The following is a 17,691-nucleotide window of genomic DNA, read 5'->3' as shown; positions in this document are numbered from 1 at the left end:
CAGTTGACATCGTTTCACCTGCCTCCCAAAGTCTGTGATCTTATCTTGGCAGCCAGGCGTCCCTCCAGTAAGACGATATACTCCTGTAGATGGAACAAATTTGTGGCATGGTGCGCAGCAAAGGCTGTGGATCCCCTTTCTGCCCGTCTTTCTGAGGTTCTGTTGTTCCTTCTTTCTTTGGCTTAGCAGGGCTCTGCTCTGGACACTCTTAAGGGCTACCTCTCTGCCATTTCAGCCTTTCTAAGGCTTCCTGATCAGCTTTCTCTTTTCAAGTCCCTTGTTGTAAATCGCTTTCTTAGGGCCATTACTCATCTTTTTCCTCCTGTTCCATTCGTAATACCTCAGTGGGACTTGAACTTGGTTCTTACTTACCTTATGTGTGCTCCCTTTGAGCAGCTATATAACTGTCCTCTCAGGCTTCTGACTTTGAAAACTGCCTTTCTGGGTGCCATCACCTTTGTACGCAGGGTGAGTGAGCTCCAAGCTCTTTCTTCTAAACCTCCTTTTCTGACTGTTCATCCGGACAAGGTTATCCTTAGAACTCTTCCTTCCTTCCTTCCTTCCTTCCCAAAGTGGTTACTCCTTTCCATATTGGCAGACAATCACTTTGCCTACCTTCTTTCTGCCTCTGCATCCTTCCAAAGAAGAAGAGAGGCTCCACCGTCTGGATCCAAACTGTGCGCTTTCATTTTACTTGGATTGCACAAAACAATTCCCGGTGGATGACCACCTCTTTGTTGGCTACGTGGGCGCCAAAAAAAGGTTGGGCCGTGCACAAACGGACCATTTCAAGATGGGTCGTTTTGTGCATCAAAGCCTGTTATTCCTTGGCAAAGGAGCAGCCGCCATTGAGGTTGCGCACCCATTCCACCAGGGCGATGGTAGCTACCATTGCTTTGGGATGTGGAGTCCCCCTCAAAGACATCTGTCAGTCAGCTGCGTGGGCATCGCTGCACACATTAACAAGACATTACTGCCTGAACAGCCAAGTCCAGAGAGACGACTTCTTTGGCCATTCTGTTCTCCAGGACTTTCTGGTGTGAACTTGGTTTGCAGACCCACCTCTGGGGTTGGTATTGCTGGGGTATCTATTCTAAGGTAAGGAATCCATAACTAACTGTTTCTTTCAGATGAACAAGTTATTTCCCTTCTGTAACAATATATCTGTGAGAAAAATAGGTCAGTTATAGATTACTTACCCCCCACCCATCCTCCCTGTTCTGCGAACTGACTTCTATGGTAAAGGATTTCCTTTCAGGGCCCTAGTTTTGTGATCATTGTCTTCCATGGCTCTGGGCTTCTGGCGTGGAAAGTCGTATACAGAACTGATGTCAGCATGCGTCTAAGTAGCTACTGCGACGTCATCCCGGCGACCACGACGCCAACAACGAACATGGAGCCGACCGACGCCACCTTTCGACGCACAGGGGTACTGCTGACAAGAAACTTTCTGGATCCAGTCTGACGCCTGGAGGTAATTCAAAGGTAAGGAATCTATAACTAACCTATATTTCTTACAGATATTTCGTTACTGAAAGTAACTTGTTCTTTGTAGGTGTACTTATATCTTTAAGACCAGAATGTTGGTAGGGATGTAGTTAATGTACCCTGGGTGAATGTGGAGACACAGGTTACGTCAGAGGGTGGAAGGGGACAGCTGTTTGCCTATTAATGAGGGGAAGTCAAGCTGCAATCAGACTTTCTATTATATAAATGGTCCAAGGAACACTCTGAGGAGAATCAAAAAAACAACAATTGAGTCAGCAAAGGTGGCAGGCTGCCTCGAATCCCACCAACTTGTTGCAAACCAATCAGTGGGTGGATACTAAGCTCTTCCCTTAGGGCACACGTCGGATTATTAAAGAAAGGGAGAGTATGCACTGAAAAATTGTTTATCCATCTATCTGGAGAGCAGGGTTGGTCGACCATCAGGCCACAACAATTACCAACTCGCTAGAACTCCTGCACTAGATGTTTCGGAGAATCACATAATTTGCAATGGGAAGATGGAACTGTGAGGTGATATCTTCAACCCAGAAAAATCCTAGGGGCATGCCTCTACTAATAATGTTGCTACTCTATCATTAGTAAGCACAGCATTAAGGTGTACAGAGATCTTCGCATTGCCCTCTTGCAGCTACTGCAGATATCCTGCAACTGCAAACTGGCACACAGGGGCATGGTAGTTACTGTTCCGTGGAGTGAGTTATAATTAGGGCCACTGAGAGGTAGCACTCACCTAACATAGGTTTTTATCCCTGGAAGGGCAATCCAATCATTAAAGTACAGTGTCGGATCACCCTTACCAGTTTTATGCTTTAATCCAGACCCCAAGTCACAAGCCACCTCACTTGCACTCATTAGACGGCAGCCTCGTAAAAGATCTCTGCCAAAGTGACCCTTCGGGGGACCCGTTGGGCATTGCAGCGCCGTCCCAACGAGGAGCACCGCCCTATGATGAAGCATGACATCCTCTAGTCAGTCCCGCAGACTCTCCTGTTCCACTATTCTGGCCTAGGCAATCTACACGTTCTGAGAGATTGTGTTTCTCCCCTCCTTTCTTTCCTCTCAGGAACTGTAGCCCTATTTAGAATTTCCTGATTCTTGATAGGAGCATGGGCTTCTGGACATTTTGAACTAGCTCCCTGTCCCCCCGTATACCTTTTCCCTCTCACAAAAGGTCTCTTGTTTGATTCGTTAACTCTACAATAGGGAAAGTAGAGGCAAAAATATATGTACAACAATATACCCTCCCAAGGCATAGCCATTCCCAATGATATCAGGTAAACAATTGGCAAAGAATACATTGCCAAGATAGCACAGGCCTATCTTTTTATGAGTGGGCATCCCCGCCCGAATGGGGAGTGTCTGCAGTCGTAAACTTACTATTAACTTGTAGTTTGTGAACAGCAAAAAAATAGTAACTATATAAAAGACTAAGTTTACCTTTGTGTGTCTGCAGTCGTAAACTTACTATTAACTTGTAGTTTGTGAACAGCAAATAAATAGTAACTACAAAAAAAGACTAAGTTTATCTTTGTGAATCAGGCCCAGCATGTATAGGTTTCATAATTACAATATTGAAATGCATTCTATTTTCCTTGGATCTTGGGGACCATGGTTCTAAACTTGATTTTAGAACGTGACTGAAAAGTGTAGCCATGTTGGTAAATCTCCATCTGCCCTAAATTGTATATATATATGCCATGCGAAAACATGTGCCAAGTGAAAACTTGCTGCACAGCAACACCATGTTGATATCCAGCTCATCCTCATTACTTTACGGAAATTAAAATCTATTTTGATCTCCACTCGGGCTTGGCACACTCAGAATACTGCAATGTGTGAAGCATCTTAAGTTGCTCCTCTTTGTAAAATGATCCTCTGCTTGTTAATGTTAGCTTCACACTACATCAAATACCTACTTTTAAAATAATAGTGACCTTGAAGTTACAACACAAATGTGTGCAGCAGGTGCAGTAGCCCACCAAAGGATTTTTGCAAATATTAGATCCTGTCACCTGGAAGTTACACAAAGATCATGCAGCAGACACACAACCTTCTAAGCTACTGCAATGGAAGCGGAGCCTCTAACATGCAGGTGAAAGTAATCAATTGCACTTTTTTCTTTAATTTCTTATACACCATACACACCTCTGCGTTTAGATGTATTTGAAAGGTATCAGAATGATGATATCTTTAAAAAAAATGTAGCCCCGCCTCCTACTGCATCCGCTATCCCTCAGCCCTTCAATACATACCCTCCACCCTAAATCTAACGCCCCACCCACCACTTGGATGTAAACTAGGAGTGCCCCTCCCCTGCTCAGTGTTGTCCCCTCTTCCTAGGACTTGCTGTTTGGGGAGAATACCTCTGGCTCCTACATGATAACGCCACGAGCAGAGTCCCTGCAGTAAATCATAGCAGCAACAAACGGACAAGCATTTGTAACGTAACTCCAACATGGTGGGGTACTCAGATGCTGGGTAGCCAGTCAGAAATGTGCCTTGCCCCGCCCTGTTGGGCCTTTCAATGGAGGAGTGTTGTGCAGAGGTAAACAGTGTGTAATCCAAACACCCAATCAATTGAGGAATTATGTGAGCAAGTAAGCGGTGCCCACTGCAAACACACAGTCAATGGAAGACTGTTGTTAATAGGGAAGCCGCCTGAACTGCAAACGCCCAGTCAATGGAGTAGTGTTTAGTAGAGTTGAACACTGTATGTTACAAACACCCAATCAACTTAGAAGTGATGTGTTCAGGTCGACTAGGAGGCTACTGCTGCTACAGTCAATAAGGAAGCGTGCTGGGAAGAAATTGAAGGGTGGCCTTTCTGTACTGGTTACTTTATATTTTGTTTTGAAGAAAAACAAGTTGCATTATTCCGAAGCCAACAGTAGATGGCAGCAGAGTTTATAGCATATGGTCTACAGGCGTCTCCAACCAGTAGTTCGGGAGCTACCCGGTAGCTCTCCAGCACCCTTAAAGTAGCTCTCAGAGGTGAAGCCAAACCAATCCGATCTCAGGGATTCTGTGTATGTTAAAGAAGGCAGCACTGCTTGTCTCCTTAGCCGTGAGAGTTACAAACAGCCAAACCAATGGCAGGACCTCTTGATAACACTCAAACACACACTTTGTTGGCCTATCAGTCAATCAATCAGGGATTTATAGAGTGCACTACTCACCTGTCAGGGTCTCAAAGCGCTGGGGGGCATTTGGGCAAATCCGGTCATTCGAAAAGCCAGGTCTTGAGGCTCTTCCTGAATGCTTTAATTGTGGGGCTTCATCTGAAGCTGAGGGGGAGTTTGTTCCAAGTATTGGCCAAGGATCTGTAGGAGAAGGATCTGCCTCCTGTTCTGGCTCTGTGGATGCGGGTGGTTTTGGCCAAGGCCTGGTCAGTAGAGCTGAGGTTACTCCCGGAGGTGTAGAAGGAGATTCTTTCGTTGAGGTATTGGGGTTCGGTGAGTGTAAGCAGCTTGAAGGTCACTCTTTTTTTTAAGGGGAGCCAGTGGAGGTCTTGTAGGTGCTGGGTGTTGTGGTCTTGTCGTGGGATGCTGAGGACGAGTCTGACTGTGGCATTCTGGACGGTCTGGAGTTTGTGGAGCAGAGATTTGTTGATTTCGGCATGGAGGGCATTCCGGTAGTCCAGCCTGCTAGTTATGAGTGCATGGGTGATGGTCTTCCTGAATTCGGGGTGGGGAGGACCATTTAAAGGTCTTGCGAAGTATGCGGAGAATGTTGAAGCATGTGGAGGCTACGGTGTTGGCCTATGGTTCTGCCACATGAACTATCTTTATCCACTTTAAATCTACCTAAGAAGCAGATTTGCCATGTTATATGCCCTGCTCTATCAGTCACACTGTGTGTGACATCAAAGAATAGTAGCAGCAGTAACCAGGACTGACCCACCAAAGTGTGTGACTGCAAGAACTAGAGTGAAAATGTTAGTTGGGAGCATGATCAACCAAAGAGTTGAGGGAAGAGAGTATGCATCCAGGGCAGAGAAAATTAGAAGCATCACATTCATTTTTGTGTGGGTGTGTGACATTGTGTCCTTCCCTAATAAGCAGTGATGTTAATGTAAATTTATAAAGTGCATTATCACCCAGAGGTCTCTAAGCGTGGTCAGCGGACGCCCGGCAACCAGGTGAGATGAAAGTGGCCTGCTCAGAGCGGCCCCATGCCTCTGAGAAAAGCAGTCTTCAGTTTCTTTCTGAATGAAAGGAGATTTGTTTTTTTGCGTAGATTTGCGGGAAGGCTGTTCCATGCCTGAGGAATTGTGGTTGAGAAAGCTCCTCCACCCATGGACGAGAGATTAAACCGGGAGCAAACCAAACGACATGCATCAGCTGACCGAAGCATCCTGCTCAGAGTGTAGTTGGTTAGTCGGTCCTTGATGTAACTGGGGGCTAAGCCATGAATGGCTTTATGTGCAATACAGAGGCTTTTAAATTTGGTTCTCTGTGTGCTCGGGAGCCAGTGTAGGTCCCGAAGTAAGGGCGTGGCATGTGCATGTCTGGGTTTTTTGGAAATTAATCTGGCCGCGTCATTCATGACAACCTGGAGCCTGGCCAATAGTTTTTATGGTAGGCCATAGTACAAAGAGTTGCCATAATCGAGACGCGACAGAATCAATGCTGAAACCGCAAGTCTAAGGGTAGCAAAGGACAACAGCGGGAACAGTTTTCGCAGCTGTCGCATTAGACCAACACTGGTTTCGACCACAGCCGACACCTGTTGTGTCAGAGATGGCAAGGCATCAATTTTGATGCCAAGACTTTTTACAGCCGCAACAGGTTCAGGAAAGGGCCCAAGTTCTGAAGGCCAGAACAGATCGTTCCAGGGGTTTGAGGCTGTGGTAACCGCCAAAACCTCCGTTTTGTCAGGATTTATTTTTAACAAATTAACCGACATCCAGTTGATGGTGAACTTGAGAATATCCTGCATTCTCAAGTGAGTCATAGGTGAATGGTCAATCTGGACCAGAATTTGAGTGTCGTCGGCATAGTTATAAACCCTGCACTCCATCTGGTTCAGTGCTGCAAATAAGCATTGAAAAGCAGAGGTGATATTGCTGAACCCTGAGGCACTCCACATGCCAGAGTGGCTGGATGCGACACCCTATCTGCTAGTTGGACTCGCTGGGAGCGGTCCCTAAGGAAGGAGATCAGCCAGTCCAGGGCCTGAATCCCTAGATCCACTATCCGCGAAAGTAATTGGCCATGATTGACAGTGTCAAATCCCGCGAATAGGTCCAGTAATACCAGAGCACACAGCACTTTTCTGTCTGCCCGAGTCTCAAATCATCTAGCACGGAGAGCATAACCAATTCCGTGCTGTGATGGGCTTTGAACCCAGCCTGATTAAACTCGAGAAGATGGTTAGATTCCAAATGGCGGGAAAGGGATTGTAATACGTGCTGTTCTAGTATTTTTGCTAAAAAAGGCAACCGCGAAATAGGCCTAAAGTTCTTTAAATTCTTATCGTCAGCGCCCGGTGTCTTTAAGAGCGGAATCACCCGGGCCTCCTTAAAATTGGAGGGAACAAGCCCGGTTTCCAAGGAGCGATTCAGGAGGGAGAGCACCTTGTCCTCAATAGCCGGCAATGCCATCTTAAAAATTTTGGGAGGACAGGGGTCAGCTGGAGAACCCGATTTCACTCGCCCAGCTAAGATGGTCAAAAGCTCCTTGGTGAGTAAAGGCAAGGTGGTCAGGAAATTACCCAACCTGAGAGAGGGGTGAGAGGCTCAATTGAGCAGGGAAGGATTAGGGTATGATGGATTTCTGTCTTCAAATCCTTTATCTTACCCAGAAAGAAGGATTGATGGTTCCTTAAAGCTACTCCTAGTGTCAAGGGCTGCCAAATATGTATTCTGGTTCCCATCATAAGAATATTATCTCTGACGCAATTGTGCCCATTCATGGTATAATTGTGCCATTGCCATAATATTTTCATCCTTGACTATTTTGGGCATACAAGTCTAGTAATTACATACTTGCTGCCATCACTGACATATTAAGAGCAGGACTGGCTTGCTTTTAGCCATTCCTGACAGAGTGGCAACCGCTTCTCCCATAATAATGTCCATGGCTGATATATCTTGGGCATCCATCTGTGGCACAGTGGTAGCCCCGGTTTAATGGTGGGCATTATTAGCATAGCAGATGCATTAATAGTGTTATGGTGAGCAAGCATGCCCTATGATTCCAATTCCTGGGTATTTGAAGCAGAATTTGTCCATCAGAAGCATTTTTACATGGCGGTACTCAATGAAAACGAAAAACCTGATGTTTAGGGACTGTGTTTTTTCTAAAAATGAAAACTGATTTGATTTTTAAAGAAAAAAATCGCTTTTTCTGAAAAGGTATTTTCTTTTGGAAAATTGAGTTTAATTGCTCAAAGTGGAAAGTGGTTGTGATAGAAAAATATGTGCATTTTTAAAAACTAATATGCTAATGAAGACAAAATATTACAATTCTAAAATACATTTAAAGTTGTTAGCTGAATGTTAATTCCTTTGAGTTGGGGAGACTTACTTCTGTGGTAGTACCCTTTGTGGCACACAGCAGGTGATGATTTGAATTTTACTTGATTACAAGCATTTAATATTGATAAATGTTTTCTTAGCATTCTGCTGATAACTTCATCTGGATTGTTTGGGTGGTTAGCAGTGATAAATCGTTCTTAGGGTGGTCATAGTGTAATGTTAATACATATCATCAGCATTTTACAGTGATAAAATATGCCAGTAGCTCGGCAGGACTTTTCTTGAGCAGAATTAGCTCTCACTACAGAAAAGGTTGGAGAGCCAACTTTCATCAACTCTTTAGTGCCTCTTCGAGGAACTGCTCAGGGTTTGAGTATACTTTCATTAAAGCGGATAGGAATAAGGTGTGGAGAACTTAGGCTGAAAGCAAGGCCTGAAGGATAATAAGGGGTCAGTAAGAAAGAGAAAAGACAAGGAAATAAAACACAACTCCAAAGTCCAAACAATCAAATATATTTGTTTGTTTAATCTTCAGCACTTCTCGATCGTCATAAATTACATATAAAAATGAAACAAATCTCAAACATTGTTTCAGGATGGCATGTACAAAAAAGCAGAGCGTTGACCCCGGTCCTGCAGGGTTCAATTCACATCACTGGATAATTAAGAGACAGGCCCGCGCCTCTGAAAGAGGCCAACACAATACGTCACTGATTGGAGGGTGAAATATGAGCCCCCCCCTTCATTTGTTCATTGGCTCTGGCCAGGTCCCTTTTCTACTTCTCTTGTGCTGTTTTGCTTTTGTGTCCCTTTTTCTGTGCAAAGAGTGGGAATCAGAGGACCAAATTATCACACACGGCTGAGAGCAATATCAAGCTGGAGAGCTTTCAACTCTGCATCTTCCACCAGCATCAAATCTCTGCTCTACATTCTCCCAAGCAAGCAACAACAGCAATGACGGGAATCTTACACTATACTGCGATCCCGCAGGGCTAAAGCTCCAGAGAAAGATCCCAGGATCACAGGAGGAGACTAGCACAAATCAGCTTGGGTAGAGAACCCATCATAGCAGCATGTAAGGAATCATTCAAACGCCAAACTTAAATAACTGAGGCCTAAAGTAAATAAGTTACATATAAATAGGTAAGAAAAGGAGAAGGAAAACAAACAACCCCTTCAACTGGGATACTGTTGTGAACATAACGATCCGAGAAGTAACATTGGCCACATAACTGAAAAAGAAAAGGCAGTCATCTGTCTACTAAGGGCCCAGAAATGTCCCTGAGGTGCCACGCTGCAGCCAAACAAAAAACAGCGCTTAAAACAAATATTCTTTAAAAAGCACTACATTTTATATTTCTTTTAATGTGTGGGTTTTCAAAGAAAGTATGAAATATGGAGGAAAGCGTGGGAGAAATTTCATCCAGGAAAAGGGAAGAAATGGTAAATGAACTCTGCACAACAGAATTGCCACAATACGTGTTAACCCCACATGGTCTTTGGAATTGGCTCAAGTATTAGCCATTTAAAACAATAACTACTTGGCAGAAACATCAACGACCCTCTTGCGCGTAGGTTCAGCCTTGGAAATATAGACCCCTTATCCGCTCAGCCCACATCCACCTGTAAACTGCATGGTTAGCACCAGCTGAGACCTCTTTCCTTCAGTGGGACCCCATTGAAAATGATGCCAATTGGTTGTGGAAGCCATGTATCGCAGGTGGCGCTATTTTTAAGACCACAATATTGGTGGTGATGCTATTAATGTGCCCTGGGTGACTGTGGAGACACAGGTTATGTCAGAGGGTGGAGGGTGGTTCTAGCTGTTTGCCTATTAATGAGGGGAAGTCAAGCTGCATTCAGACTTTCTATTATATAAATGGTCCAAGGAACACTCTGAGGAGAAGCAAACTGAAACAACAATTGAGCCAGCTAAGGTAGCAGGCATCCTTGACCCCACCAACTCAATGCAAACACCCAGACACTTTTAAAACAAAGAATAAGTAGCAACAGGCCCCAAACACTGATATCTCTATCTTTAAAGGATTCACATCCTTCAGCATTTTCCTAGTTGTCAAACTGGGACTATTAAGGTGTGCAGAGATCTCCGCATTGCCATCTTGCAGATACTGCAGATATCCTGAAACTGCAAACTGGCAGGCAGGGACATGCTAGTTACTGTTGCATTTGTTTTAATTAAGGCTACTAGTATTATGCAATTTTGCAGCTACTGCGTTTCCGCATAGTTATGAATTTGCTGCATTTGCCCTATAATCCATCATCTGCTGCACAATCTGTAGGGTGTACCAAATAAAGTTGTTTCTAGCTCAAACTTGAGACATTTTAAGGCATGGGCAAAATGGGCAATTTCCCTGGGGCCCCCCACCTTCCAAGGGCCCCCCTGGGAACATGAACATTCTATCTCACTTCTGTGTAATACTGTATCTCAACCTCCAACATATAGTTCCATATTGTAGGCATAATAGGGCTTGAATTAGCGGAAAGTGGGTAATAAACTTCAAAGTTGACCCAAACAAAGGCTCCCAAAATATTTCTTGCCGGAGCCCTCAAAATCTGACACTAGCCTCAAACAGATTAAAAGGTACTAAAAACGCAGCAATTTGTGTTACTGTGTAGTAGAAGGCCCTTCACAAAGATTCACTGGTAATCCTCTGGTTGCTTGTTGCTGTATTTAGGTGTCAGACTAGTTCTAATTAGGTTGAACCTTTTCCCAGATAGCTTTAACATGTGTAAAATGACAAAATAATGAGGTAATACTATCCCAAAATAAGCAACATTTTGCCATATAATTTTCCTTTTTGTGTCACATACTTTAATCCTGCCTCATAATTTGGTCCGCCTCTTGTACATAATTCCAGTGGCTCTGTTTATAATTCTGTTGAGCAGTAGGGTATTATGCCTTCAGGTAATAGTCTTATACATGCACCGCCCCATCTTGCAATGTTTTGTCTCATCACGGTCCGGCGCACTGTGTAAAAGATGAACAATCTTCATTTTATATAAATAACAACTAATGGTTTCTTCACATCCTGTGAATGCAACACCCTCTTGTTTAAAGTTGAAAGATTTGGGATAAACACAGGAAGTAGCACAGCCTGGCATGCCTAGCATTGGTGTACCCTGGAATAATGGAAAGCAAAGTGTCTCAGGGAACTTTAGAAATAAACATCAGATGTGGTTTGAAGAGAAAGAATGATGCTTGTTTGCCCTGCTACCTACAAGGATGTCTTCTACAGGAAATGTTTAATGTTAGACTCGTCCATTAAGTCAAAGGCCAATGACATTAGCCTTGAAACAACTATGCGCACTGTGGACGCCACGTCTGCACACGGGAGTGAGTAGAAGATATAGTCAGTTCTCACAGTTAGTTTTTGATCATTAGAACTGTGGACAGAAAGGGGCCTGAAATATCATTCCACTGGTATCCCGCTATTATATTGCCTAAGTTCTATCGCATTACAAAAATACTGCATCCACTACATCAACCTAACTACTACATCGAAAGGTAAGTCTAGGTACGCAGATGTAGAGGTAAGAGTAGTAATTACATACTTCCCGCCACGATGCAGTGGGTGTGCTTTTTCTGTAGATCAGTATTATCGACCTTGATATAGTGTCATACAACTGATCCAATATGATAGGTCATGCAGGGGTTGAAAACGTTAGTCCACCCATCATAGGCAAAATATTTGCCATTTTCTGCCACAAGGCCCAGGGTCAAGATGGCTCTGGTTCGTCACAGAACAATCATACAACGAGCTGAACGCCCAGATGTCCACATTATAAGAACTCTGGAGTCAGGTTACTAAGTTCAGAGATCCTTCGTTCTTGGACAACAGATGAGGGTGCAACTGCATCTTGATACATGGATGAAGCCATTGCCAGAAGAACCAGATATCAGAGCTGCCGGGCCCTTGTCACTACTAAGTCAAATGACCAACAGATGGGCGTCTGAACTTTCTGAGAACTTGATCTGGTTGGAGGACATATGTAGCTATAGCAACTGGACCAGAGACTCGAAACAATGCTCCCCCAGAGGCTTTTGTCCTAAAAGCAGGGAGAAGGAAAGGGAATGTGTCACTTTTCCTCATTGAAATGCATATCATTGGTTTCCCCCATTACTAGAAGATTGTTGAAGTTGAAGTGGAAGGTTGCTATTCGTCGCATCGCTTTGTAGAAAAGAGCACCATCCACAATTCTTTTTATTCCAAGAAGATGCAGGGCGGACAGACTGTGTTAAAAAGCACTTATCTATATTTGCTGAGATACTCTGGAAAGCAAGGGAGAGCTCATCCCTTTTGCTTCCAAATATGGAATGATGGAAAGAATAACTCCAGGCTAACACGACAGATTTACTGGAGGATGTTACTATGTCATTACAGGAATAGATTTCCATCTAGAGAAGAAATCCTGCATGCATCCCAGTAGTTACTTGGGGTTTTAGTCGAGTAAAAGGATAACACGTCTGGAAAGTATAAAAACTCTGCCACCATCTCAAATTCTGTGTGAAAGCAGAGGTCAACTGGGTCATGCCATCTCAAAAACCTTTCTCATGGATCAATCGGTTGGCTATAACTTTATGAAAAGGGTTGGCTCCTCAATCTGCAATTCAGTCTTAAGAGAGGACGGAAAGGCTTTAGACCAGTAACGCTACGGAATTCATTACTTAGCTGGTGTAGTACAGTAGAAGTGCTACAACATCTGTAGGATGGAAGGGTTTCTGTCTGCGATGGCTCGGTCAACCCCTGATCTGCATCAAGGTCTGCTCCCAAGACATGAAGCTGTTTGAAAGGTCTGAGGACTGACTTGGGGTGCTTTTACATCTGCCGAAAATGCGTGGTTGGCTTTCTACAATAAGAGGCTCAAAGCTGACTGCTCTCCAGGTAGGAATCTACATAACGTCTGTCCCTTATCCGTTGTGGTGTCACAAGAACTTGATATGTTAAGAAGACTTTTGGAACTGACTAAAAAGAGCATGATAATATTCAGAAATGTATTGACAGTCTTGTTGGCTGTCTGCATTCTTCGTTGAGGGAAGAAGCCACTCTGTTTGCTTCTAGGCAGAATGCCTTCCTCTTCAACCACATTGGTATCGTGACACCATTACCACAGATTTGGCAACTCCTACCACGAAGAATGCTGAAGTATTAATAATTTCTCATATCATTCAGATTTGTTCCAAAAATAACACAAATTTGAGTGCTTCTTCCTAGCTGCTGTTGCAATGATGAAGACTGGCCCACTATGGATAATAAGTCATAAAAATTCATCTGCAGCAGGGTTGTGCTCACAATCTGAATTATCCACTAAAGCAGCTCCAATCAAAGAGGCATTTAAAACATTAGTACCAGCTTCGCCGATCTATTTCAGTAAGGTAAGACCAAAGCATTTTCCTCTGGTTCTTTCATGCACCCATATAGGAAGCAAGCCTTTGTACCTTTTCCCTGATCATTCAAGAGATCTTGGTCACCCTTTTCCTAAGAGCATGACATTTTTTAAATCATCTGCTGATGGTGTGTGAAGAACAGAACCCTTTATAGTCGTGGGAAAGTCCTGTCCCCTCCTAATTGTTGTCATCTCTCTCGTCATTCGGGACATTCAAAGTCAATTGCCCCACCCTCCGCAAAGTCGTTATGAGGATTAAGCGATGTAGGAGACAGTACTGATCTATTAATGGAAGCATAAAGCCTTGGAGCTAGATGAAAAGACGCAGATGATGCTTGGAGGAAGACTGGTGATATCAGTGCCCGCCTTTGTGGCCAGCATGGATTTGGAAGACCCTGCTCAAACAACCCAAACGCTTCTTGGTCAAAAGAGGTTGGACCTCTTCTACCCTATGATGATCATGTCATTCATCCAGTGTTGCACCTGTGCATCTGCCTCGTCAAAAACACTGTCAATGATAGTTTATTGGAGGCCGCGCATATAAAAGGAAGGCATTTGCATACACTCTGTCTGTGTTTGGGGAGTTTGACTACAAGGTCTCAGGAATGGAAAGGCTACCTTGTCTTCTCTGAGGTGGTCAATGTTGAAAAAAGAGTCGCTATTAAAAACGCAAGTCCAGTCCAGTTGAGAATTGTGGCTCAATGCAGAAGTCTGGCCCGGGACCAGGGTTCAATTCCCGCCTCGGTAGGTCTTGGGCTTAATTTCCTCGGACCTGATAATTCTCGCCTCGGTGCCTATTCTAATCATGAGTCCCACTCTGCAACTCTGGGCAATAGCTTGCTTAATCTCCACAATGGCCCCAACAACACTAGGATGCCTGGCTTCACCTTGGGGGTGCCCAGGAGTGGGCATTTCACAGGGAAAGGCCAGGAAGGGTTCCTCAGCGGTATTCATACAAGCGCCGAGATGCCTCCGGGTAGTCGTGTGCTATACAAGTACCTCTACATTTACATTTACATTGAGGGGATTACAGTAGTTGAGGTCAATGTTGAGGCCAATGACAAGAGGGCCCAAAGTCTGGCGAGGCAGATTAGCAGCTCCTAAGGCACTCAGATTCCATCTGTACAGACCTAATAGACTTGCTTGGGGAAGGGGTGGGGTTCCAGAAAAACATAATAAGAGCTGGTTCTTTCACAGTTTTAATCCTTCTGAGGGCTTATGCACCATGATAGGGTTATATGAGTGGCTGATTGATGAGGGTGAATCCTAAACTAGAGAAAGGAGAAAACATACCTTGTGCTTTCACACCTGTAGAAACCTAGATCAACTATGTAGAAGAGCAAAAGTTTGCATTTCGTGGTTCTGGCTGTAAGCCTCTCATTAACTTGACAGGTATGTTCTACAAGAGCTACTTATAATAGGTAATAGACGAAAACCTGCATCACTTTAAATTGCTTTATAGCAAAGGATATAAAAGGTTCTCACAGGCTCGTTGGCAGAGGAACTTAGGATCAATCACCCACTGGCTGTGAGCAATGTGGTCCAAGTGGGGTGGGTGGGCTGCTAAAGTGACTGTTTTATGTACTACTTTGAAATTTATTTGCTGAAGATTTTCAGCCTCACGATGGGGAAAATTGCAAAACATTTCATTCTGAATCAATAAGCAACTCAATGCTACAAAACAAACCATTTCCTGGCTCTTGAGAAATATGCACTTCCTGTACACAGTGCTAACGCAAGGTAGTTTTGGCTTGCACCATTGAAAATCTTTAAATAAAATAGCATAAAAATAAATCCTTTATGGCCACCACTGCTAACATCCCACAACCTGGCAAGAGTGGCTGCCTCTGGTAACATATGTATCTTCCCTAAATCTACCCCAAGGGGATAGCTTAAAGCTGGGCTGCGGAGATGAAGATGCAACTGAAGTCTGAAAGCAAGTGCCCATGTAAACAGAGGAGTAAACAATGTCATTATTGTGGTGCGGAAAAAAGTAATGTGGAAAAACAAAATATAATGTACATTCTCCATTTTCATCCAGGTTCACAGTATACAAACACTTCACACAGTGTCTGGGCCCAAAGTCCAGCAAAGCAATAAACACATCACATGATGAGGCCAATTCAGGACTTTGCTTCCCGTCTGGTATGCAGGCCAAGAGTTGCAGTAAATCCCAAATCTTGCCATTTGTACCTGATGCCCTCTATTTGCTCCAGTTGTAACTGGTGCTTGAATGTGCATTCTAGCAGTATACACCCTTGGCTGGTCCAAGTCTAATGTTTGTGTCTAGGTCACAGTACCCACGGCACAGTCGCTGTCTCATCCAAAAGGGTACGCTGGATGCTGGCAAAGAACCTTGTGCTTGGCTTCTGTTACATGTGGGCAGCCATGTCCTTGTGCAAGGTTCCCACTCAACTCTCAGACTCCACCGTGTACATGCTTGTCTTCAGTAGTAGATCCTGGATACGGTCGGCCTCCTTCCTGAGCTTTCCAGTGCGCATTGCCTTCAGGAGGGTGTTTACAGTCACGGAGTCCCCCATTCTGCGATGCCACGTGAGCAACATCTGGTAGTTCTGCTCCCGGATGCCAATGTAGTCACACCTGGCAGTTAGGATCTCGTTCTCCAGTAAGCATATTGTCCGCATTAAATATTCCCAGTCTTTGATATGTACCTCGTCTACAAAGACATCAAATGTTTTCCGGAGCACTAAGGGACAACAAAAAGAGATTTAATGGGTACAAAGAACTAGGAAAAATGGACATAGTACCAGAGAAAAAGAGAATCATGTTTAAGGAACATCTAAGAATCAGGCATGAGGGGCATAGAGAACCAGAATACTGAGGCATGGAGAACCAGGAATAAGGAATTTAGAGAACAGAAAGGGAAGAAACCCTCCAAGGGGAAGCAAATGGAGCCAGGAAGAAATAGAACGAAAGTAAGTGGCATAGAGGACCACGTTTGAAGGAAAACGGAGCAAAGGAGAAACAAGAGTCATGGAGTGAGTTACTCAAGTATTAAGAAATGTAGAACACAAATAACCACCTGAGAAGGGCAGAGAGCACTAGGATGAACTTCACACATAAACAGGCAAAAGGGACAGAGGGCTTTAGGGGCAGAGAGAGAGAAGGCACGAGGGGCTTGGTGAACGGAGCCTGAGAAGTAGAGCGAACCAGAAGTCATGGGTGCGAAGAACCACCGCGGAGGGGAAAACAGAGCCAAGAGAGAAGGATACTGAGAAGCACATGAGATACTCAGACATACAAGCATGAGCCACTTAGACCATTGTATGAGGTGTTAGAGGCAGTGGGCACCAGCTGTGAATGGCAGGGGGAGACCCTGGTGTTGCCTACGAGAAGCAGATGTTAGAAGCCGTGGGAATTAGGAACAGGGTGCTACAGAAGCAAGAAGGGCATAGAGGAATCTGCACGTTAGTCATAGAAGAAGCAGTGGAGAATGTACAAATATCCACATAATATGTACAACACACACAAAGAAGCACAGCTACCTTCAGTCGTCCGCGTGTACTGAATGGGTGATGTGTTAGATGGAAGCCTGTGTTGCTGCTGTTGGTGCTACACTCATCCTGTGTTATGAAAGTGTCTCTAGCTCCTGCCTGTGCTCAGAGCTGGCCTTTGCTCACCTAGTGCCCTGGGCGAAACTTAATCTGGCACCCCTCCTCCCACTTGCCTAAGGAGCAATGGAAAGGAAGAGGAATGTGGATTGATAGGAGTACTAAGTGTTAGAAAACACAATATTGTCAGCGAGTGTGTGTGTTTTTGTCTGTGTAAATGTAAACATTTCTGCTGATATCTCACAATACCCGACTGAAAGCACTTGTACCCAACTACTTATCAGAAAATACGTTTATTAGGGGGAGGTGCAACACCCCAAATAACCCCCCTTGAGGCAAAGCCCCTATGCACAGCTGCTGCCTGAGCATCATCTTGCAAGGTCTAGTAGCAGAGCCTGCACTTCTGTTGCCTGTCCAATCCCCATGCATTGCGTGTCTGGAGGACACAACGGTTCTTAGAACTGCAGTTGATCTCCTTGAACTTGATGAATCGGTTTTATTTACTTTATCCACACATCAGTTAAAATCCATCCTGAAGTCAGCTTCTTGGGAACTAAGCTTCAGGTTGGACAGGGAATCACGTACTTTGAAAAAAGGTCCCCATCGGTCTATAGATTCTTGCCAAATGAGAATAGCCCAACCATATGTCACCTGGAATTTACACCATGGGGTACGGCGATTCTTTCTTTTATTGAGGCAAGATCTACTTCCGCTGAATTCTTTGAT

General features: G+C 44.3%; 1 protein-coding gene across 2 annotated transcripts in view; it reads right to left on the bottom strand.

Moving 5' to 3' along the window:
- Nucleotides 1-10,803: 10,803 nt before the first annotated feature.
- Nucleotides 10,804-17,691, bottom strand: part of LOC144791543 (tumor necrosis factor receptor superfamily member 10B-like) — a 119,169-nt gene continuing 112,281 nt past the window's right edge. For both annotated transcript variants that reach the window (XM_078666259.1, XM_078666260.1), the window contains 2 exons: nt 13,198-16,100; nt 10,804-11,128 (listed from right to left, as the gene is read on the bottom strand). In XM_078666259.1, coding sequence (XP_078522385.1) covers nt 15,805-16,100 — 296 coding nt within the window. In that variant the 3' untranslated portion in view covers nt 10,804-11,128; nt 13,198-15,804. The remainder of the gene's footprint in view (nt 11,129-13,197; nt 16,101-17,691) is intronic.

The sequence above is a fragment of the Lissotriton helveticus genome, chromosome 11 (assembly GCF_964261635.1).
Source record: "Lissotriton helveticus chromosome 11, aLisHel1.1, whole genome shotgun sequence".
In the NCBI taxonomy this organism is placed as follows: domain Eukaryota; kingdom Metazoa; phylum Chordata; class Amphibia; order Caudata; family Salamandridae; genus Lissotriton; species Lissotriton helveticus.
The sequence above is the reverse complement of the archived record's forward strand: the minus strand, read 5'-3'. Positions and strand labels throughout refer to the sequence as shown.